General features: G+C 44.0%; 2 protein-coding genes across 6 annotated transcripts in view; one reads left to right on the top strand and one right to left on the bottom strand.

Annotated features, from left to right (window-relative positions):
• Positions 1–12,960, bottom strand: part of LOC121705414 (disintegrin and metalloproteinase domain-containing protein 11-like) — a 35,886-nt gene extending 22,926 nt beyond the window's left edge. For both annotated transcript variants that reach the window (XM_042086377.1, XM_042086376.1), the window contains exons 1-2: positions 12,024–12,960; positions 11,321–11,517 (exon numbers count right to left, since the gene is read on the bottom strand). In XM_042086377.1, coding sequence (XP_041942311.1) covers positions 11,321–11,517; positions 12,024–12,081 — 255 coding nt within the window. In that variant the 5' untranslated portion in view covers positions 12,082–12,960. The remainder of the gene's footprint in view (positions 1–11,320; positions 11,518–12,023) is intronic.
• Positions 12,961–16,264: 3,304 nt separating this feature from the next.
• si:dkey-208k4.2 (uncharacterized protein LOC570186 homolog) lies at positions 16,265–23,378 on the top strand. 4 transcript variants are annotated; one of them, XM_042086427.1, is made up of 10 exons: positions 16,265–16,423; positions 16,525–16,676; positions 16,833–16,933; positions 17,015–17,111; positions 17,314–17,399; positions 17,558–17,631; positions 17,720–17,800; positions 18,999–19,228; positions 20,743–20,796; positions 22,724–23,378. In XM_042086427.1, exons 2-10 carry the CDS (start codon positions 16,539–16,541, stop codon positions 22,985–22,987), a joined length of 1,125 nt encoding a protein of 374 aa, XP_041942361.1. In that variant the 5' UTR covers positions 16,265–16,423; positions 16,525–16,538; the 3' UTR covers positions 22,988–23,378. The 4 variants fall into 4 exon arrangements, with proteins under 4 accessions (XP_041942361.1, XP_041942362.1, XP_041942360.1 ...); XM_042086428.1 differs by having other exon boundaries at positions 16,274–16,423; positions 16,511–16,676; XM_042086430.1 differs by having other exon boundaries at positions 16,286–16,423; positions 16,529–16,676.
• The last annotated feature ends 1,622 nt before the right edge of the window (positions 23,379–25,000 follow it).

Here is a 25,000-nt window from a genome sequence, read left to right as displayed (position 1 = left end):
GGGAGGATGGGCCGGAGAGAAAGCAGATCCATTAAGTTTATTACTCCCTTGTGTTTGTAATTTGACCAGATAGAAACTATGCATTCTCAGCAATAAAGCTAAAAGCAGACCTCCTGCTGACTACATTAGCAGTTCTGAATAGTGGTCACATCCATCCCAAAAACGGTAATTTTCTGAGCCATTCAGCAACAACTGATTCACACAGACAGACACATTCAAACTAAGGCGCTGAGTCAAATAAATTACTGTGACTGGCCAACCTTGTCGAATACAAACTCTTAAAAAGTACACTGTCAGTATTCATATCTGTTCTCTTCATGTTTTACTGAATAGCACCAAGAATATGCTGGCGTGGTCAAATTGTATTCATTCTCTCTCTCTCTCTCTCTCTCTCGGAGGTAGAGGAGAGTAACAGAGAAAGAAACAAAGACCCCTGACGATGTGTTGCTGTGCTGTGAATGGATTGACAAGGATGACCTCAAGCATCAAAAGGAAGACAGGAAATGTTTTTAGTACATTAATACTGTAGACTCTCATTTCTCTTTCATCTAACCTTCAATTGGAATTGGTCACGGTGTTCAGAACTCGGATCCAACATGGCACAAAAAACAACACTCTTTGCCACCCTTTGCTATGACCTCAGCCCCAGAGTTAGGCAGGTGTGATGTTAGGCGAATGACAACGTGGTGAGCTGAAGCTAGTTCATGCCTGTCCCTGTTCAACAGCTCAGTGCAGCCTTCCGACACAGCAACCCGCTTTCATAGATTATGCAAGGTACAGTATGCATGAGAGAGCTTTGGATCATCAGATCAGTGTATTTAGCCATAGACCCCATCCTGGGAAACAGCATCTCCAGCCGAGTGTTGTGTTTTTGCCCTTTAGCACGGCTGGCTTCCTGGATAGGGCTGGACAACATGTCCTCTGGAACCTGACCCTGCAGCGCTGCAACCCTGATCCCTCTCTCACTCACCCTCCTCTCTTACCAACAAACTCCTTCTCAGAGGCTCAGTGCACTAAATCCCGCAGATACGCTGACATCACGACATCAGCGGACAGTGGAACCTAGCCCATCTGGGTCTGCTGCAGGCCAGGGTCACTGGCAGCTGGGCTTCCGATAGGCCTGGCTCCAGGACTGACAACTGACCGATCCCTGCGAGAGGAAGCCTGCTGGCTCGATGATTGAATGCAGTTCTACATGTCAAGGTTAGGTTCAGTTAAGATTTACTTCATTGTCCTGTAGGAAATTTGTTCTCTTCATTTTACCCATCAGGGGTTAGTGTGCACATACACACACACACACATATACTTGGAGCAGTGAGCTCACTAAGAGCACACCCACACTAGGAGCAGACATACACACCCGGAACAGCGGGCAGCCCTTTATCCAGCACCCGGGGAGCAGTTGGGGGTTAGGTGCCTTGCTCAAGGTTGGTCGCATCACTTATGGTGCCAACAACATCAACGTTTCAGATCTGGAGCTCCAGGAAACATACCAAAGTACACTGCAGCATACTGTATGTGGCTTTGTGTAAGAGCATCTTCAAAATGGCTTTGTGTTCATGTGATCTACTAAAAGTGTGTTTCTTTGACTCTTGCTAAGTGGACACAACCATGAACCACGAAAGCCTGAAATATAGGTTCAGGCAAGTCTGACCGTAATGCTGAAGGGCATCAGGAAGTGGAAATCCCCAGAGATTACTAAGGAGTAGGGGTGCAACGGATCAAAAAAAACTCACGGTTCGGATTGTTCCTCGAATCAGAGTCACGGATCGGATCATTTTTCGGATCAGCAAAAAAAAAAAAAAATCTTTTCGCTGAAGTGGGTGCGCGACGGGATGTCGTAACGTGGCTCGAGCACGTTCAGCATGTATATAAAACCCTCGTTTTGCACAACTGAATATGGCCTCATGTCTGCACCTATAAACACACCGATAGCGTTGTGATAGCTTTAGCCCGGTCGGATTGTGCAGGAAGGGGCTGTTTAAATGCCGCGGTGATAAGCAGTTGTTGAGCCGCTTTCGGTTTCACTCCTGTCAGTGAAACACCGGGGTGATGTCGCTGCAAATGCGTGGCCATGGCAGATGTGTTTCCATTGCTGTATGGCTTTCTTGTGCCACAGTGCCTACACACAGTCACGGTTTTATCCACTAACCTCTTTCCTTCATCATTCCGTGAAAATGCATGGATTCCAGTTGCTGCTACTGGAAGCAACTGAATCCATGCATTTCCACTGAATTATTTTTGGAATCTGATCCCTTATCATACCTGTTCGTTCGTACTCGTCGCTCGACTTATCGTGACTAAATTCAAGATGGCGTCGAACGGTAAAATTCCTTAAGGTACTGTCTGTATAAATCGTCTTGTAAATAAACTACCAGTGCTTTTTCAAAGTTCTCTATGTCTTGTTTTAAATGTCAAGGCCCTTGGAAGTCTACCAATGAAGTATGGAGCTACTTTGAGCCTCGTAAATGGTGTAAAACAGTGATTTATTTGCATGGCTAGGCCGATGCCCGACGTACCACAACGAAACACTGTGTTGGTAGCATTGGCTAACTAGCGCCAGATTTCTGAGTGCAGGGGACAAGCCGAGGTGAGCTATGAGACATACGTTCACACTCGGTATCATGTTTCAACACATTTTAGGTCAGTATCACACCGGAATTCTCCTTTAACTTTGACAGGGAAACCAAAATGCTCCCAAACAGGGGATTTAAATGACGCGGGGCGTTCAAGCTCCTCCGATTTCCTCCGATTTATTAATCTGGTTAACAACTAACACACATAGGCCCCAGCGGTGGCGCAACTGGCTGGGGCACCTGCACCGTACACCGGCGACCCTGGTCGATTCACGCCCCGTGGTCCTTTCCGGATCCCACCCTGACTCTCTCTCCTACTCACTTCCTGTCATTCTCTACTATCCTGAAAATTAAAGGCATAAAAGGCCAAAAAAATATACTTAAAAGTGAATTGCTAATCTGATAAATTATTGTTAATATTACTATTTGAACACTTTGAATGAACAAAAATCGTTCCCCTAGGTCAAAATGCCAACAGCACCCCTTATCGCAATTGAAAATTACTGTACGGAGGAGCTTCCTCATTAAACCCCTCATTGATGTCCATTATAAAAGCCTCAGACCCCAGCAGCTCGTGAATCCGGTCGTTTTCAATGGGCAAGGGAGGAAGCTCCTCCGTTTGAGTGGGCGGGTCTAGCCAGAGGCTCTGGATTTTAGCGCAAACGGTGAACCAATAAGCAGCTAGCTGCTCTGCAAGAACGTTATCTGCGGTCATACAGCGAAGAATCTTGTGTTGAATGGAGAGCTTGTTTTACATTGCTAATTGCTTGTGAAATAAACAGTACAATAGAATCAGAGGACATTGTCCATGTTTTATTGAACAAACCCTTTTATACATTCAACTACAGTGTGAAGGTTAGGATCAATGCAGCAGGAAGACCAGTTCCAAAAATTCCTATTCCAAAAAAAGATGGTAAGGCTAAGTGTACTGAATGCTACATGGTACGACAAATACTCATGACTGGTAGCCCAGAAAATAATTGGCTATAGGCTACTGCTGGCCTGTCACAAACGTGGACAATTCAGGGATTTGCTGATACAAAAAAGTTGGATGGTTATGCATTGTTATAAACATCCAAGTTATGCCTTAACTAAACAATTGGTAAATAATGTTCTTGTTGTTAATATGTTCTTGTTTTCACCGTTCTAACTGTAATGTTTCAGACCATGATGCATTCCTTTAATGATGTCTTCAATGATATTTGCCTTTCGAGTAGGCTATAAATTCCCACTTGGATAGCTTTAAAACAATAGTATGTTACAAATAACACATTTAAAGGAGAATTCCGGTGTGATTTTGACCTAAAGTGTGTTGAAACATGATACCGAGTGTGAACGTATGTCTCATAGCTCATCTCGGCTTGTCCCCTGCAACTTAGAACTCTGGCACTAGTTAGCCAATGCTACCAACAGTTTTTCATTGGGGGTGCCTCGGGCATCGGCCGACTGACTGTTTCTGAGAATTCTACTGGGTCTTAGCTTTCAGAAGAGGTCAAGCATTTGATGAGTATGTGGGAGCAGTGCCCTCCTAAGTAGATGATGTGCAATATCAGGCAAGAAAACTCAAAATGGGGCCATAATAACCACCCTGTTGCTGGCAATAGAATCATAAAGATCAGTTGCTAGTTTGACATTTGTAATTGTTCTTGCACATGAACTAGGCTGGTAGCTATCTATCCGTCAGTGTGGAATCTGGAAATAATTTAATTCAGAAAGAAATTATGACTTAAAGACTCACCAATTCCATTTAACTACTTAGGCAAAGTAAGGCCACTTCATTTCTTCACATACTGTAGCATAGGCTACCTGATCGAGCTAGGCAAGATAGCTTCTACAACATGTCAAAAGTGACAATCCCTGTAAATGCGCACTTTCTCTCCTGTGCCTCTGCTTCGCCGAATTTGAACACTCTAGTTTTGGCTCAACCAGCTATCCCTGCTCACTGAAACTGTGAATGTGATCGTTAGATCTTCACATTTTAATGATATTTTATTTACATTAAATTTTTGAGATCTGGTGTAAAATGAAATTATTATTCAGTATTATTCGGTAAAATGAATTATTATTACTACACGTTTGCCCTGCGCACATGATAGTTTGTCGTACCAGGGCCACGCCACTCGAGGAGGGGCCGCTCATTTACTCCCCTAAATTCAACATGAAGTGTGACAAGTGGAGAGTGAGACTGTTGCTATATTGCAAATATAGACTTGGTTAACTAAAATTAACTTTGTTAATATATGCAACCGCATAGTACAGGCTGCTGAAGTGCCACAAGGGTGCAGCAATTGAATTTATATGAAAAACAATATATTTAAGCTCACAATATTCAGACCGGCCCAAAACGTTTAAAGGCCCATTGTGAATTCTCCCGCAGCTAGTGATTAGCCACTCCGGCTCTGAGTGTGTGTTTGTGTGTGTGTGGTGTGTGTGTGGTGTGTGTGTGTGTGTGTGTGTACGCTAACTTGCGGCCAAAAAAATCGCAAGATACCGGATCTCCTTTATAAGGGCAGGGATGGTAACTTTTTTGTAGGCGAACTTCAGAGATCTATAGGTCGCTCAGACACATGGGTGGACTCTATGTAACCAGAAGAGCTTCACAAACACACTGATATGCGTCAATTCAACATCGGTAATGGACAAAAATGTTTAGAAACGCTTTTCCACCAGGAAAAAAACTTGCATACTGCTTTTTCCTAATTCACTGGTTTTGTATGAGCTGGATTATACATCTATCAAACATATTATGAATAAAACAACATGGTTATTCCATTACTATGAGTTCTTACCGACATTTCAAGACCATTTATGCTGGGTCGGGATATTGCCATCGACGTGCAACCAAGAATGAAAGGTACAGAGACACCAAGTCATCAGGGGAGGCGGGGGGGGGGGTCATTTTATAGCATTTTGATATGATGCATAGTGATGTTAATCCTAGGTTCTGGACAAAATAGCCTAGAAATCTAGACGCACCCTAGCGGCAGCAAATGTAATTTGCAGCCAGGGTAGTCTAGCAACTGTCCGTTGGCTTGCAGGCTGGAAAAATGTAACTTCTATCAGGCCAATTACAGAGAGTCGGCGACGGTTCCGCATGAATTTCCTGCTACTTGAAAACAAAGAAGATGGCTGCTGCTGGCGAACAGCGGTCTTTGAATCGCAACTCGACTTAAGCTTTTTTTAAATTGGCAAACTAGCCAACTAGCTCCGCTGGTGGGAAAATGCGTGGGACTATGAGTTGTAGCGCTATCCTATTGCGTGCAGAGAAAATTTTAAAATTTGAAAGACAACCGTTTATCCCGCCCCTCGGATTGAGCAGTGCCAATGGTAAGTTCCCAGACCCTACATCTTTGATGTGGGTCTGGCCCGTCAGGCTAGGGCAAATTTATAATTGAGACAGATTTAAAAACATAGTATAAAAATATAGATTCTGCACTAGACATATTGGTTCAACGCACACATGCATATTCAGACAGTGGTCATCGGAATCTGAGCAGATATTAAAATGTGTCAGTTGCCGCAGCCCCCACCCCCTATGGATTAAATATAGTGTGATGTTACTCCCACTGGTAAGCATGACGGGGCATGGCCCCCCATGACCCTCCTTATCAACCTAGTGAGGCTACAAGCAGGCAAACTTTCATGTGCGCCAGGGTTTCAGGTGTCCTGGGAATCGTCCCCGAAAAATAATTAAATCACAAATAAATCTTGACAAAACCAGTATAACCATATTTATAGTAAGAGCTACTCTAATAGAGTACAAAGTCTCAACATAGTTCAAATTGTGTGATCTAGTTGTCTACATTTGACTGCTTCTATAATCCCAGCATTGGTTGTGACTACTTGGATCCCGATTATTGCATATCCAGAAAGTGAGGCATTTTCATTTATAAAGAAGAACAATATCCAATTTATCCTTGTATGCTCATAGAAAAGTGTATTTCTGTGTCCTTTTCTGATAAATAATGTAATTGGTGAATAAAACCCTCCATTCCATCCACCATTCACACATTAGTTTGTACCAATTTTTTAATCAGAAAAGACTGAATTGTTAGCCTGGCGGGCCATCCTATATCATTGAAATGTATAGTCTGGAATCGAACCATTCACCTCGCTTAATCCAAGGGGTGGGCAGAGAATTGTCTTTCAAACTGCCTAGGCATGCAATAGGCCAGCGCTACGACCATATCCGTATCCGGTCGGCAAAACGGCAAATACATCCTTCTTCGAAAGGAATGACTTAAGTGCAGTACAGACGTACAGTGTTGCTCAACTTTCAAAGAAAAGCACAAGTCCAACTCCTCCAAAGTTGACGCCAACGCCGATTCAAACAACCGCTCTTCGTTCGCCATAGCCACCTTCCTTGTTGTTCACCGTCGCAGGACTGTCGTTATCCTGTTAAGCCCGCCTTAAGACTCTCAAAATAGAGCACTGTGATTGGATGAAGTCCATGGCGTCAGCCAATAGAAATCCCTATGGTTTGATACTAGACGTACAGGCTGAGCAAATGAATTTGCCGCCGCTAGGGTGCGTCTAGATTTCTTGGACTTAATGAATGCCTCTGAAGAACAGAGCTTGGGGCATTTGTGTAATATGAAAATGCCTGGTGTGGCCACTCCTCCACCCCTGCCAGATGCAGTGATGACTCATCCCAAGTAAATGTACAAGATGAATGAAACTCTGTTTGGGTGCAGATGTGTTGAATTCAAGAAGTATTCTGGTATATTCCAAGAAATTATTCTGTATTGACAGGATCTAGAAAGGCCCTAGTGTTTCACATTCCATGTGTTATTCACATTCCATGTGTGCATGTGCATGTGTGTGTGAGAGAGAGAAAGTCCAAAACAAAGTCCACAACAAAGCATCCAATGGAAGGGTTGGGTGTGGGGGTAGAGGCAAGAGCTTGTAATGCCCATCCATACTACTGCCTGTAGGAAGAATATCCCACTTGCAAGTTCGGTGTATCCTACCCGCCGACCTTCAGTTTCAAGTCTCAGACATCGCGAGAAGCAGGATCAGTTTACATCCTGCATCCCCACCACAGAGGCAGGTTAACGAAAAGCTAGCGATTGTTGCAAACATGTGTATAATGGCAGAGCCGGCGATTAAGCAGCGAAAACCCTTGATGGAAGATGCAAAGAAAAGGAAAAGAGCTTCAGACCGAACGAGGGCTCGCACACGTATCGACACGTACAGACGGTAGGGGGAGCTTCGTAGAGAAAAAGCATCAGGCTTGCCTGGTATCCCTTTAACTGTAGAAATATATTTCTGCAACACTATCACATTCTGCTATGCCATACTGTCACAATTACTTAACTAAACTACTACTGTCACCTCAGCCCCATACTGCATTTTTGCAAATTGTGTATATATGCCATTTTGTACATATGGGTATCTCATCTCAATCATCATGTCCAACAAAACAAACTGTAATGTTTGAGCCATGGCAGACAAATCCCAAATAATAATAATAATAATAATAATAATAATAATAATAATAATCCTTCCAAAAACAATAGGGACTTGCGCCCTTCGTTGCTCGGGCCCTAATTAACAAACCTTCAGGAAGTATTATGATATGTAACAATGGGATACTATTTGATTGTGGCCAACCATTTTCAGGTAAGCACTCAACCATACCACAACATAGAAAAGCTGGCCTCCATTTTGATTTGCCCATTTCATTAACTATACCTGTAAGAGATCTTTTCTCTTATTCGTTTTAACATGTCCCCTGCACCAGCTTTCACAGGTGACCCATCAGGGCATCTCTTCACACTTGAACAGGCCTCGCTAATGGGCCTACATTAATGCTGGATGGCACTCCACATCAAACTCAACAACTGCTGTGCTAGAACAAGTCCATGGGGTTGAATTACACCCCTGCAATAACTGTTATGCCAAATCACACTCCACTGCGTTAAACACCACTGTTGGTGCTGCTGCTGACAAAAACAAGAAGCTGCCCCCCAAAAAGTTGCTACACATGCTGCAAATTCCCAATAGTAGGGGAGACAATCCCAAAACAAAAATTTTGGAACAGAAGCCATCGTGCCAAATGTACAGTACTAATTGGGAGCAAGCAGACAGTGGTGGAGGCATTGTGAGCCAGCCATTACACTGTGTTTCCGAATGCCGCTACTAGTGAATTAGCATGATTTCCCTGAGAGTGACACATGAAATATTTACACGGCCTCGTCACACAGAAGAGCCAGTGGACCGAGAGAATCCAGTTAGGATCACTTGTGTGCAATTACAGCAGGAGACGTGGAGACACCCAGATAGGGCAGGTGGAACCATGGAGGGAGAGCAGGATGGAGGGAGGGGTGAAGGAGGACATGAGGAAGACATGACAAATGGACAGACAGACAGACAGACAAGATTGGTTGTCAACAAGATATTCAAGAGTTGAGCAAAAGTGAGTGAGTGAGTGAGTGAGTGAGTGAGAGCAGTGGTGTAGTCTATGTGATACGCAGGTCTACTGTATACCCACTTAAACAGCATCACCATTTCAGTATACCCACTTAAAATAGGCAAGGATACATATTAACATTTGGGGTTGATCACAGTATACCCACTACAGCTAACTAGACTACACCACTGAGTGAGATAGAGAAAGAGAAAGAGAGAGAGAAGAAGAAGGCAGTTCGGGAGCAGATTCCTGGCCAATGCAGCACTTTAACGCACACTGGCCTGTTTAAATATTAAAGAGGACATACTTCAACACAGAGCTAAATAATGAAGACAGAGGGAAAGCGAGGAGCAGGGTGAAGAAAAGCAGGGCGACAGGGGGGAGGAGGGGTGGAGAGGAAACAGGGTGGGGTCCACTCATAAGGCAGGATATCTGAGCAGCTCCCCGGGTTTATACCATGAAACAGATATGATTCACAGACACTTCAACACACCAAAAAGATAGAGGATATTTCTACTGAGCATACATACCCCACTGCACAGATAGAGACACAGATGGCTGGAAGGTTCTGGGCATTTACACATGCATGCTGTACCATTACAATAGGTGTCGCACGTATTGGCAGTACTCAAAGCAGATCACTAGAACCAGCTGTACATTCAGCAGACAAAATCTGACAGACTAAATGTCAGTATCAAATGCACATTCCATAGAGACACGAAGCAAGCGGCCCATGGGAGGAAAACTCTTTTCAACACATTTGTGGGGAGCACGGTTTCTCTCTCAAGCACTGGCAAAAAAACTATCAAAGCTACCTGAATACTAGCAACAGCGGACGAACAGGCTGAGATCAGCAAAGGATAAAGTGTATATACCGGATTTAAGGAAGACTGCATAGAGTGAGCTAACATCAACATTGACCATTTCTTTGCAGCCTATATGCTCCTGGAATACAAATGAGGGCTCGTGTCTGCTACCCTGACCATGCTGTCCACAAATGCAGTCTATGCCCACAATCTGGACCCAAATACTAACTCTCTAGTCACCCCATGACCAATGCCAGGAATTATACACAAGGCTCATGGGAGTGACACTTGCCCAGTACTTAGGTCAAGCAACATGACATATACTCTAGAAGAGACTAGAAACCTGACAAATTGGGAAGAATGACCAATAGAGTGTAACTGTAGTCACTGTGAGAAGATGCTGCTGTGTTGTCCTGATCAAACTGGAGACCTAGTGCACATCCCTATCAGTGGGTCACTGGATTACACACCCCTTAGTAGGAACCATGTCTCTCTTAAAATGATTGCTTAAAAAGTAGAGCTGAATGAAAAGGAATTGGCCATGGCAGCCATTTTGCATGGCTCCAACTGTCCAAACTCATAACACACCATTACATTTCTTTACTACTCAGTCATACGCATCGTACAATTATTTCCCATTGAGTCAATGCATGCTTTTTCAGGCAATGCATGCCTTACAGGCCGGACCACTCAGTGCCAAATTGAACCGCCTTGGCTGGAGGTTGGATGGTCCCCTAACGCTTCTGTCCACCAAAGACCAGACACCTCGCACTGACTCAGTGCAGCCTGGTTCCCATGGCAGACTGTGACTCACACACAGCCGTTGTGGCGGCCAACACTCCATCCGCGGAGATGCCCTCCTGGAGCTAACTGCTCGGCTCTGAGCCGACACACCTCTCTCTAGCCCTGCCAGGTGCACCCCTGGCCCTTCAATTACATGTGTGATTAGTCATTTAGTAGACTTTCTCATAGCACAGTTTAGTGCGGCTTAGTAATATATCCAGTATATATTGCTCCGGGGTGCTGGATTGCTGCACTACACTTATGGGTGAAGTAGACAAGTAAACAAGATGACCATTACTAGCTGCAAGTTGGGTTGGGGACTGACTATTTGTGATCATGTTTTACTGCTTGTGAGGGAAGGGAGTCATTTTTGTAAGGTGTGATAAGATTAAATGACCAGAAAGTGCACCACAAACATCTACAACACAGTCTTGATGAAACAGTCCAGAACAGAGATGAAAATCGGCAACATGCCCCCACTACAGAACCAGTAGTCTTTCATACACTTGCACTGAAAAACAAAGCAGCAGGTTGATATACACAAGTTGCGTTAGCCTATTTCATCATAAGAATACCCTAACACGCACTGATAACTTTAAATTTAGTCTTCTGGGTGCAGATAATGGATCAATTCATGGATATCCATTAGGCGTTTCCATTCATTAGCTTTAGTGTGAGTATGGGTATTCGACTTCAGCAGCAGACAAAATTATGTCAACAGCTACCTGGGGGAATTTGCTTACCGTTGCGCTGTCTGGGGTGTCCCTCAAACGGGTATCGAGGTGGGGGTGGGCTGCCTCCCCCTCTGAGTCGCGCTGCAGCAAGAGCCGGTGAGGGTGGACGAATTCCTCAGCCACCGCGCTACTCTCCCCCCGCTCTTTCTCCGGGAAAACCCAGTCCCATACATTTGCATCCCGCGCCAAAGACTGGTCACTACCGTCTGTAACACAACAAGGAATAGATATTTTATTATCTCATGTTGACTGATTGTTGGTCCATTTACAAGCTAATCGGGTTTGTACAGTCTTGGGGATGGCGATGGACTACACTTTTCATGAACGGAAAGGACAATAACGTGTGGGCATTTTTTTTTTTTAATAATTGGTTAAATATGTCTATTTCTTAAGATCTATTAACAATGTGAGCTTGGGAGCGAGTGTTCTGCGGCTAAAATGTGTTGATGCAGCAAATCTAGCGCAGCGACTGGGTCGTGCTGGCTCGCGAACAGCGGCGGGGTTTTGAGCGCTGCTCGGGGTTTGGCACCGAGGCAAGAACCCCCAGCTGTGAATCTTTGTGCAAGAAAAACGATTACTGGGGCAAAAAATAAACTGTGTGAGGGGGGAAAGTGAAGGCGTAATAAGATTTGTTTTACGACGTCACCCTCCCTTTCTCTTATCTATTTGGCTCAACCTTTCCAGCCTTCTCCCGGCTCCCCCGGTCGCTTACCTGTCACGGAAAACCTCGCGCTCACTGCAGCAAACACAAGGCACCGCACTGCGAGCATCCTGTTCACATAGTCCCGTGCTCCCACATTGAGCAATAGCGCTGTGAAGAGGCGAATTCACGATGAAAAACGACAAACGACCGCTGCACAAGGAAAGGCGAAAAATGAGTAGCCTATCAAAATGCTGGTGAGGAATATCTGTTTGGGCGACCCTCCTCTCCTGTTTTACCGCTTAAAACCTATGCGGGCAGGCGCATTACGGTTAAATCTGAGAAGGGGTGGCGCTGCAGTTAAAAGAAAAATACATGGTAGTGAAGAATCGATCAATAAAACATTTGTTGGTTAAACAAATGTGAAAATCAGTTACTTGGCAGGCGACATGCACGTATGATGGACATGTTGTTTGTAGGTTGTGTGTAGCCTATAAGTGTGCGTGAGTATGCGGTATGCGGAAACGCGGGTCAGTGGGAAAAACGAACGGCTCTGCGGTGGAGAGGGCACGTGGGACCTGGAGTACCCTCCCTCATCTGGCATCTTCCTCTATCTCCAAGCATCCCTTTTCCGTTGCCATGCAGCTCTCCGCCTTGACTTCAATGCGACAACCTGACACAGGCCTTCTAGAGAAGGTAGAGGAAGAAGTTGTTGACAGTAACAAGAAGATTGACTAGCTGACAGCTGGGCTCTACTTCACACCAGAAACACAGTAGAGAATCATGGTGTTGTGAAAGAACACAGAAACCAGGTCAGAAGAGTATCTCACTGAAAGGCTGAGTGGGTGTATGGGATGGGTTGATGTTAATTCTATACAATGTGTATTGCCATCTGATGGGTGTCTAGTCAAAGAGAACCATGTGATACACACACACACTATGGTTAAGCCAACACGAAAGTCAGTGTAATTTGGATAATTTTGAACTATAAAAATGTAAGTGTCAAGAAAGTGTGTGTGACTGTTTTTGAATGACCTAGCATTGCTGGATGGAGGTATCATTGTTACATCATAATAGTAGCTGGAGTAACACTGAACTCAAAACCCATTTTTTTCTCCCATTTTGGAATGAAACAGAGGGAGCACTGATTTTGAGTCCCCCCCCCCCCCCCCCCTCTCTCACTTTCCCATTTCATTCAGTCTGCTCTCTGATGACACACAGCAAAAAGGTATAAAATATTCAGCGAGCTTCTGCTGAAACACTCAGACAAGCTCCATTAGTGTGGCAAAAGGCAGTTTGACAGATGCACTATAGTGCGCGCGCGCACACACACACACACACACACACACACACACACACACACACACACACACATGCAGACACAACACACACAGATACAACAGAGATGTTGGGCACTCGTTGATCTCATTGTTACATCCTTGCCAAAAATGTTGAGGCAGTGACAATGATGAAAAGATGAAGGAGGTTCCTCTTTGTCCCCTCTCTCTGCTCTGGGAAAGAGTCCACATTACTCTGAGGGGAAAAAGAGTCCACATTACTCTGAGGGGAAAAAGAGTCCACATTACTCTGAGGGGAAAAAGAGTCCACATTACTCTGAGGGGAAAAAGAGTCCACATTACTCTGAGGGGAAAAAGAGTCCACATTACTCTGAGGGGAAAAAGAGTCCACATTACTCTGAGGGGAAAAAGAGTCCACATTACTCTGGAGGGAAAAGCACTTCCTTGGCTCAGTCCCCTGATGGATGTGGTAGTCGGGCAACATTGCCAGATCGCTTTATCAGATGCATACAGTCACTGGGCCACTGACAGAAGGCAGTCCTTTGCAGTCAGTAGCCCACCAGGAAGGTGAGATGATAGACTGCTCTTAGAGTTCAATTTGTCATGTCTTTCTTTTTTACTAAAGATCTAGCGGCCATGTCATGTCATTAACAATTTATCGGGTGGTCCCTGAGAATGAGGTCAGTTTCAAGCATCTTCTCCATCCATGAGAATGTTATTGTCTGCATGTTGTCCAGTCAACACAGTTTGCTCAAGCTCAACAGATTGAGGTGCTGATGTCCAACATCTTCTGTCATCTACCGTGTTTAACATACTAGCCTTGATGGAAGTCCTTCATTTTCTCAGTCCATTTCTGGGAGATTACCGGTTTCTATTCCAAAATGGTTGCTTATTTGGTGGCTTAACCGAGCAACCGTCTTTGCAGAGAGTAATCACATTCTTTTAAAAAGCATGTTATTGCCATGTTATTATCAGATGCTCCTTTCATCAGTCATGTACATGTACAGTCATATGTATAAACTTTTCTCTGTGTGGTTACTGTAGGGAGTGGCTGTAAGTACTGTGCATTGTGAGCATTATCATATTAGGATCCATTAGGCCGACGCAAGATCAATAATAACACTATTCTAAAGTTATGTACCAATGGTTGCACAGTAATTTCTCCTCTGAGCCAAAGTCTAAGAGCATACCGGGAAAGTGTTAAGGATTTTCTATAGTCCAGATTGGACTGGTCAGCATCGAGTCTGGTCAGTTTAAAGGTGCAGGTTGCAGAGGAGCAGGGATCCAAACTGTTTGTAAACAACACACAACCAAGATATGGGGACCCATGAGTAAATGAATACTAAAGGTCTGGGACAACAATATATTGTTCCATATGGACCCAAGATTTGTACAGTACTTCTACATAGCCATAATAATCAGGCGCTTATGAAGTTGCTGCAACAGTTAATGAACTTGAAAGTCTTGAGGGGCCTCATGTCGCTCCTCATGTAAAAACACTCTATTGCCTGAAAACTCCAACTTTCATACCCACTCATTCCCAATGTGTGTCGGACAAAGCCCTGACTCTTTCTGCTGCCAAAATATTGTGTATTACTGTGGCTTACTGTATGAGCAGGCCTACCTCAATGCATTGTCCTCAACTGCTGCATGTCTGGGAATTTGTCAGTAATATGCTGCCCTCTGCTGTGCAACCAGATGTACTACATGCACTACCTTCTGCAGTGACAATCAAGCTGGCAGAATAAAAGTTTATTTTCAAAGTCATATGGATCAGAATTCCCATCCATTTAATTAGTTTCAAACAAACTTGTTGATGTTTTGACTGGATCTTTCTGTGTTTGTAGATTGAGTCTGTCTGCCCCGGCACTTTTACAGTTTTGGTAAGAATTTTTTTTTGTGTTTATTTACAGGTCTAACTTTATTTTGTGTTTATTTACAGGTCTAACTTTAACATGCTTCCAAACCATAACAGTGAAACTCCCCTTATTATGGAAAGTACCCACCTATTAAAACATCAGTTGGTCTGTTTTGTTGTAAGATCAAATTTAATTATCTTATTCCTGTCTAACTTTGTCTTATTTGACTTGGCTAACTAGGCTACATCTTCGCCTTCCAGCGGCCATTGTAAGCCAGAAGTAGCCTACTGGGTACACTTGCCATCACAACTCAGTCCAGCTGGCGGTAATGCACTGCGTTTGCAAACTGACACAAACAAACTAACAGAAGAAGGGTTCGTTGGCCATAGACAAAAGAAATGGACACAGGAACCCCATAGACTTCGACAGAGACAAATTAAGCCAATTCGAACCACTTTTCTGGTGATGGCTTGTCGTACTGTGCAGCTGCTGCGCAGCCTCAAACTGAGCTTGACGACGTAAATGGGACGTGAGCCACCTGTCTGAAATGTGTATCTCTTCTGGTAGCTGCGCCAAGAGAAATCTGAATCAAGTGTAGATAAATAAATAAACCGTTAACCGTGATTGAAATTAATTGAAATTAGTTTTTTTTCCATTGCCTATTAGTTTTCCCCCTGTGAATATAGTTATACCTCGTTACCCCAACTTCATTATTTAACTACATATAGGCTACTTTTCCTAAAATATCCTAGTTGTTCGTGGATAAAACAACCAAAGGCGACTTTGGTTGTTTTCGATTCAGTATTTTTAAGAGTGTATCAGTCTGCCCTGGCACTTTTACCGTTTTGGTGAGAAAATGGAATCTTAAATAGCCCCATCTCCACTTCTTGCGGATATAAATACATACTTTCCTTGTAACTTTCTGTCAGTGACGTGCAGTAGAACACTCAAGGTGTCAATTAAATTTGATACGTTACTCCCGTGTCAATTTCATCCCAAAATTCCAAGTTAACCATGCACCATAGTGTAAAACATTATATATGAGGTACTCCAAAACATGACAATTTCAGGCACTCTCACTATCTGAACTTCCTTGACACCTCTCTGATGACTTAATTGATCCAATCAGCATCAAGGCCATGTATTTTCCCACCTGACTCATCACATCAAGTTATTCATCAGGTGGAAGCCAGCCAAGCTGATTCACACGAGCCTTTAAAAGTAGATAAGCATACTTATGGTAGGTCACTATCAAAACGAGGTGAGTGTGAAAATAATAAATACAGAGGAGGGGAGAAAATTCAAGCTGGTTTAGGTAAGTGTGCGTCTTTAACATTAGAAACGGATTTCCTTATACTTGCCTAACGTCAAAGTACGATTTTGAGGACAGTGAAATTGTTAGTTTGTTCGAAAAAGGCAGTAAGGTTCTGATGATGAATGGAGTTAGCGAAAACAAAGTAGACCCGGTCCCACGGATGCAGCTTTTTAATTGCATGCACGCGGATTGTGGAGCTACTTTCACTCGTCAGTGGCGTTTAAAGGAACACGAGACCACGCATACTGGTGCGGTAAGTTTTTAATTTGTGAATGAGACTGTATGGTAGGATGATGTAGGCCTAGTGTGTTTAGTTTGCCATAACAGTTTATTATTATCGCCCATGTAGATAGTTTGGGCCTAGACGTACTAGTTTTCATCACATTGGCAAACCCAATCTCATACCCAGAGACCAGTGCAATGTAAGGTGGCAGGTTGCGGACGAAGTTTCTCGCGCGCATCTCACCTGAAACACCATGCTCTTCAACACGGCGGAGTGAAAAAGTTCAAGTGGGTTGCCTTTGAGATGTTACTCTTTTTACATAGGGACAGATGTGTATGTCCACAACTAATTCCCAGATGTGTCTGTAGGTGTGGTGTTACTACCTGTGGAAAGGGTTTCCTCTTCTCAGACAAACTGAAAAGGCACCTTCGGTGTGCGCATGGTCAGAAGGATAAGTACTTCAAGGTATTTCCACAAGATGTCATTGCAGTGTAATTTTATTCAGAGTCGCGGTTAATATTATTTACGTCTAACTTTTAGAGCTGTTTCTCGTCAAGATTACGGGCGCTTCGCAAAAGGTTTTCTTTCTAATTAATAATTGTGTGACTATTTTGCAATGTGCACAATATAACCAGCCTACCGTGACCCAGATTTGTTGTGTGTTCAGTGCAACCTTGCGGGATGCACGATGACCTTCCTTAAACGTCGTGCTCTCAAACTTCACCTGAACACGCACGGAATGACTTCATTTAAGTAAGTCAATTCTACGTCTAATCCTCTCTGCCAATCGAAAACGTCAAGACATCCTAGCCATACTTTGAAATGCAGATTTTGTAGGCCTACTCCCTGAACCCCCCCTCAACAGCTGCTGAGACTGCGAGTGCGCATGCTGAAATTGCAATATCTTGCAGGTGTTCCAAGGACGGGTGCCTGATGAAATTTTCTTCCCATATAGCCCGTAAGGCTCACGAAAGAACACATGCAGGTAGGGTTAAGTTACTTTTAAACTGTCTATGAACTTATTCTTTTTTTATTTATTTTTGCTGAAGCAGATTTGCATTTTTCTACTTTAGGTTACACCTGCCCCAAATCTGACTGTGAAGTGACACAGAAGACATGGGGGAAGATGCTTAAACACATGGCCGGACACCAAGGTGACCTGCACTTCTAATTGACTAGTTGCACGAAAGGCTCTCGGTGAGCTCGTTTGTTTCCTGTGGAGCCAGGTGTATTTGAACCTGCCACTATTCTGAATGTAATTGGTGTCTTCACGTCAATCTTTATCGTAATGTGCTGATTCACAACCAAGTGGAGGTGTCGGGGTTTGACGCTGTTTGACTCGTACCAATCACAACATCCACCGCTGTCCTTCCCTCTCCGACCACCACTTCCTGTCCTACTTCTCCCAGACGAGGTGCACTCTCTCTGGGCTTCCAGTGTGCGTCCTCACTCCCTGCAGCTTAACTGGAGCTGCTGCTGTAAGTGGCAAAACTGCCTCACAAGTACACGGTATTCCATCTGCTGAGAATCTGGGCCACCTTTTTGCAGGCCAAGCCTTTTTTTTTTTTTTTTTTTTTTTAAAGTCTTTCCTTCCTCAGTCCCCTCCACCCTCCACCCTCCACCCTTCTGTGCTCTTTGGAGGTGGTTGTAGGACATTAACAGTCTTCTCCCAATGCTGCCACCACCCCCTTACTTCTGTATTTGGAGCTTGAAGTACCACATTACTCCCACACATGAGTAATGTCCTGTCTGGAGCTGCTCCCTTGAGTTTTGTGTGTGTGTTTGATTAACTAGATTAAGAGCGTACGTCCTTTGCTGAAAGTGCGGGTCTTTGGATTAAGACCATTGAACTGTTGTTGAAGCGTATTGTGGGAGTAATTAAGCGAAGCCTCTTGTATTGATAATGTGCAGTGCCACTGCTTTGTCCATGCAAATGTGCTCATTAAAAGCAGATGCAGCAGGCCTGTCTCGACAGGACAGCACAGCAAACTCCCTCTGTCCTTCACCCTTTTTCTCTCAAGCAAGGACAACATTCAAATGATGTATTGCTGCTGTCGCACAGTGTTTTGACTTTCTACTACTGTTGAGAAGTAATAGGGGGGCAATGTGCTTTTTCCAAAACATGTATGAAATGAGGTGTAATTGGAGATACAGGGACATGGTGATTTGTTAGATGATTCTTTTGAGGGGGACATTATTACCATTTCAATAGGAAAATGATAACTTTGACAGACAAGGACATTTGTAATTGAACTCTAACCTTTTTCTCCTCCTCCTCCTGGCGTTTCATTCTCTTCCTGTGCTGCCCCTCCCTGTTGTCTCCCTGTCTGTCCGTGTCTCTCCTGTCTCCAGTGGTGTTGCCGTGCCCCGTGTGCAAGAAGCAGTTCAAGAAGCGTGACTCCCTGCGCCGCCACAAGCGCACGCATGCGCTGCAGAAGCCCGTGCTGCTGTGTCCGCAGCAGGGCTGCCAGGCCTACTTCTCCACCACCTTCAACCTGCAGCACCACATCCGCAAGCAGCACCTGCAGCTGCTACGTCACCACTGCTCCTTCCCTGACTGCGACCGAGCCTTCGCCATGCGGGTGCCTACCTTACTTTCTGGGATTGGTGGCATTTTTAAAAAATGGTTTCTGTGTGATCCGTCTTATAATTTTGGTGAAAGTTATTATTGATGGTGGTTCTGATGCCAGTTGCTTTGGATAAAAGCCTCCACTGAGTAGTCAATACAGTCTGACTTGAGGAAAGGCAGAGATGCAAAAAGGCCATTTAACTGACCGTATGACAGTTTGAGGGATTCAGGCGAGCAGTTTACTGGACTTATAAGTTTCCTGCATGATGCCAGTGTTCAGTTCAGGCTGAATTGATGTGCAGGTGAAATAATGGGCAGTACAATCAAAATGGAGCCTCTAGCGTTTCTGATTTTACTGACATCTGAAGCTTGTGTAAGTCGACTGGCTCCAATCCTTTAGATTGTATAGTGCTGCCACATTTCCTTATTGATGCTGCTACATTTCCAGTCAATCCAGATGTCTGTTGTAAAAGGGTGAATTTCAATGAGTTGCTCACTGTGTAATGCTAGCTACCCCCCCCACAGGGAAGCAAATAGATGATTATTTCTGAGCTGGCTGGTATTTGCCACTAGGGTGTGTGATTATTCACCAATGTCAGTCAATTCTCTCCCCTTGCCTTAAAGGAACCATATGTAAGATTGTGGTGCAACCACTTTCAAATGACTAGAGCGGTGTATCCCCTCCCCCTGACTCGAGGTTGCCAACCCGGATGCCGAAACACTACTGACTTTGTGATTAGTAGATAGGTGCAGGGTGGCGCATCAGGCCAAAACACATCATCAGTTAGGGGCTGCAACTTCACTTTTTAAATGACAATATCCTGGCAGAACTACTGTTGTCAGTGATGGTGAAGTATGTGATATTAACATGATTTCTTAATGTCTAGTGACCTATCAGGGCCATTTTATGATTAATTGTAATACATTTCTTACGTACAGTTCCTTTAATGCCCTCTCTTCTATCTCAAAATGCGCTCCAGTTGGCACTTAATTTACTCCCGTGTCCACAAAAATGCCATTACCTCTCTGGGCTTTGTGTGCAGGCCGCTTTTGCAAATTGTCTGTAGTCACAGGGAAGTCCATGTCTCTTCAGCATTCAGTTGGTTTAATTTGTTTTGTTCCTTAATACTGAGCTCTCTTGCTGAGAATTGCTTGCCAGGGGGGGGGGGTTGCAAAATGGAAGTAATTCCATTTCTCAAATGACAGCTTTTGTATTATGAGCATAGAGTGATGCTGAAATATTAATCATTTTTTGTTTTGGTCTGCAAGCTGAGCATGGAGGGAATTTACCTGAAGTAGTGCATAGGGTTGTTGCTTGTGAATTTCTGTTGAGACTTTTATCTTGGACATGGTACACAAGTGCTGGCCTACTTAGAGGCTGATTTCTGTGTTAACATATTTCAATATGTGAAGATTTGTTTGTGAAGGACTCATGTTTGGCTAGTCTATTAGTCTCCATGTAAGACTGGTTCATGTTCTACTGCGTGTGTGTGTGTGGCTGCTCCCTGACCCTCTTTGTTCTCACAGGAGAGTCTGACGCGACACTTGCTCCACCATGACCCAGATGTTGCCAGGCTCAAGGTAAGACCTATTACTGTCTTCGCTCTGAACAGTTCAGTTCAGTCTCCTCCATCCTGTAGTTATTGGAGTGCTGCTACATTTAGTGTAACATTGTAATGCACCGGTTTCAGCGTGATGGAAGTGTCTGGATTAACATTTCTTGACCGGTTCAATTGTTGTACTCCATTTCACTTGAGATGCAGTGAGTTTCAGTCTGGCCTTGAGGTATATGCCAATTTTGGAGGCTATACATTTCTTTGACCCCATTTTCCTTAATAACCTACGGAGTTGGGAAGTGATGCTTTCGAGTACACTCTGCAATCTGCACTCTCAGGCTTTCAAGTGTGACACCCAAGTCCCTTAGATCAGAGCCCAGGGAGTAAATCTGTTGTGGTTCCTGCAGTAAGAACGACACTAGCATAGGTGGCGCTCTAGAATCTCTTCCCATGTGCACCAGTGAGTAATGACCCCTAATCCTCTAGAGGTCATAGCATGGCAGTTGCAATGTTAAGGTCAATGGTGCATTAGGCATGTCATCCCAGCCTTGTTTATCAATAAGTGGAGCTAGCAAAATATTAAATTCCATCTTTTCTGGTTTGATCTCTCGATGGGTTGTCTATTCCCTTCTATGATGGTGTGATCTAAGACCCCGTTTACACGAAGGGAAAACGCAGATATTTCCCTCCGGTTTGGCCTCTCGTTTACACCAAAACCCCGTTTTTATCACAGAAAACGATTATTTCTAAAACCTCCGGCCAAAGTGGAGATTTCTGATAACGCCGGTTATGTGCTGCCGTGTCAACAGGGATAAACAGCGTTTTAGCTTCTTAAACGTCACATTATGCGCCAGAAAATCCTTAACGTCATGTGAGCGCCTGATATTTACAGTTTCTTTGGCTACTGATCAGGATTATCATGGATGGTGTTAAGGTGCTACTAATTTTTACTTTTGTGCAAACATTTCTGGCCTGTTTGCATTTGCAACAACTGCTCTACATGGAGGAGCAGAGGCGAAGGATAGCACGGAGGTCAGCATTTTTACTGCTCGTGTTAGTCGTTGGTGTTGATTCTGAGGATTTTGCTTGGCCAGCATGGCTTTATTCCTTTCCCTACACTGCCACCCATAGGTTTGGCATAGTTATTATGGCGCTCGACAGCGTATTTATGCGGGTTGATGTAAATGACAAGTTTTTTGAAAACGATGTTATTGAAAACGGTGGGGGGGGGAATATTCATTTCTCTAAAAACCCGGCTATGTGTAAATCTGGCCTAAATAGAATAAATGGTTATTGCCATTTTGAAAATGATCTCTAATTAGCGGAATATGCAAGTAGGATACAGGAGGATGCTACTAATAGTTTCTGAGGTCCATTATAGTGAGGCTTTTGGTCAGTTGGTAAATATCTGAAGATGGCAGCTGTTGACTGTTTTCTGATAAAATTCTCAGCCAGTCACATTGTAAAACTCGCAGCCCGTCCTAAAAGCCCAATAGTTGTGTACTGGCACAAATGTCATGTGAAATGATGTGTGATGGGGCGTGGAATGATTGCCACCAGTGTTCATTTCCATCCAAATGACACATGCAGATGAACATGAATGTTAATGTTAATGTCCTTGCTGAAATGCATTTTCCGACAGGCCCCAGTGATTAGCATACGCAGCCACAGAATTGTCTTAATGTCGTCCATTTTAGGTGGTGTTGGTACCACTTTACCCTCAACCCTAACTCACCGGAACTGACCTGGTCATTTTGTTCTCCCTCAACCCCTAACTCACCAGAGCTGACCTGGTCATTTTGTTCTCCCTCAACCCCTAACTCACCAGAGCTGACCTGGTCATTCTGTTCTCCCTCAACCCCTAACTCACCAGAGCTGACCTGGTCATTCTGTTCTCCCTCAACCCCTAACTCACCAGAGCTGACCTGGTCATTCTGTTCTCCTTCCCCCAGCGGCGGCAGCGGCGCTCCAGTAAGAGCTGGCAGAAGCGCCTGGACGGCCATGGGCAGCATGCCCTGGTGGAAGAGGACCTGCGTGGCCTGTTCGCCCTGCGCATGCGCTTCTGTCGCCGTGCCAAGCTGGAGGCCAACCTCTCGGGCCTCTTCAACGAGCGCAAGGTGCCACACCGCGTCGATCCAGAGACCAACCTGCGTGACCTCTTCAGCCTGAAGCCCCCACGCAGTGTGGAGGTCTCTGTTGAAGACAAGCAGGGCTGATCTGGTGCCTTATTCATCATTTATTTAAATTGTTTTATGTGTTTTTTGTTTTATTTTAGTTTGCCTTAAAACACCTGTGATGGAGTAATGTAAATGTCTTTTTGTTCTTAATATGCCAAATGTGGCTTTCTATATTTTGTGAAATGTGACTCTGTCAAAGCTTGTGTAATTGACTTGATATTTTTGTAGACTTCAGTTTTTGAAAGTGTTACGACTTGTAATTCATTGTTTTTTATTTCAGTATAAAAGTGTAAATTTATGTTCTGGAATGTAATATTGGCAACTCATTCCAGTTTCCTTTGTCAAAAGACTTGGTTGTAAATATACATGTAGTATACATTTCAGTTGCTTGTTCTTGAGCCAATCTAATAAAATAACCAGTGGAACTGTGCTCTTGATTCGTTATTCGTTACTCCAAGTGTACAAATGTGTGTAGATTTGCATGTGAATAATGTAGCCAGCAGAAGTGCGCACCAGCAGTTTCCCACCGCTGGTGAATCCTCTCAGTACGTGATTGGTCCGACGAGACCATGAAGTGTTTGACTCCTCCGAGCCTTTTAAGGGTGTGTGCAGTGGAGAGCATGGGGATGAGGCACTTCAAAGCCCCGTCAGGCCAGCAGCGACGGTGCCTTAATGTTTGAGTGTGTGATGCTAAGGTTTGATGTGCGCCTCGGCAGTTACACTTTTTTCAGGGCATGCATCCTCAGACGTCATGAGAATCTTTACCCGGGAGAGAGATGTGGGCTATATAATGACCTCATAAACCTGCCAGAGTGAGAAAGATGAGCAGGGCAGTGTAACTCAAATACCCTCACAAATCAATGGAGAGTCCATAAAAGCTAATGTCGAAACGACAGATTTGTTGTAATGTTTGAATGCATTATGTTTCACTGAAGAAAAGGTATTGTAACCATGGTAACTTTGCCTCACCCGTTTGCTGTCTATAATAAATGCACCAAAATGAAATGCCGTCTGGCTTTCTCTAGGCTTTGCTGCATGATTTTTTTTTTCCATGGCCAACCAACACACAAGGCCTGTGATGACAATTTGATAAAATGGAACATGTTTATTTATCCAAAGCTCTGTGGCTGTAGGCTTGAATGGGGAGCAGATGTTCCCACCCTGTTCTGGAGGCCATCTGAGACTTTGTGGAGAATACCACCCCATTTCAACTGATGTCACTATACTGCCCAGTGTCTCTACTGACCTTCACCATGATCCACCTGTCCACCCTGTCTGAAGAACACATGTGCACCCCTTCACACTGTACATAGAGGTTTGAATAATCAAACTTTGCGTAGTGCCCTTTCATGCCACACAAAGTGCTTTCCAATGGGGGAGCTACAAAAGGTCAAACACGACCATAAATACAACATGCAAACATAGAGGACCACATGATGCAAGACCTGGCAGAATGGAGGGACCATGAAACACACTGGTGTAAAAAAACAAATAAAGAATGGGTAAAAAGTAAAAACTGAAAATGGTATAAATACTGTATGTATAATATTTATTGTATGTATAAAAACATATAAGTCAAAGAAAGCATTGCAGTATTCGAGCCTGCCAGGGATCAAAGCAAGAACCATCTTTTCCAAACCTGTCTGGGAAAGGAATGGCCGTACTTTTGCATTATTTCTGAGGTTATGTACAGCGTTTTTGTGATATAATTGATGTGGGGTTCAAGTTTAATTCTGAATTTTAAAACGCAAAGATTTTTTGGTAAGTGGCTTAGAGTTCAGCAGCAGAGGTTTAAACTTCTAATTTATAACTCTTACTGGGCCTTTGCTCCAATTATTAGGACCTCAGTCTTCTCTTGGTTGAGGTATGCGCCATCAAGTGGTTGACACGCTCTATACACCCAGAGGGCTGCCTAGCCTATTCTAAACCTATAGAACTGCAGACAACAAAAGCGCAGGGGATAGTTTGTTGTGGAGCATAATGTGTGTTGGACAAACATTTACTTCTTTATGACACTCTGTTTTATTAATATTTCTTCCACCATGTTCAAAT

Source organism: Alosa sapidissima, chromosome 3, assembly GCF_018492685.1.
Source record: "Alosa sapidissima isolate fAloSap1 chromosome 3, fAloSap1.pri, whole genome shotgun sequence".
Classification (NCBI taxonomy): domain Eukaryota; kingdom Metazoa; phylum Chordata; class Actinopteri; order Clupeiformes; family Clupeidae; genus Alosa; species Alosa sapidissima.
This window is presented reverse-complemented; position numbering and strand designations above follow the sequence as displayed.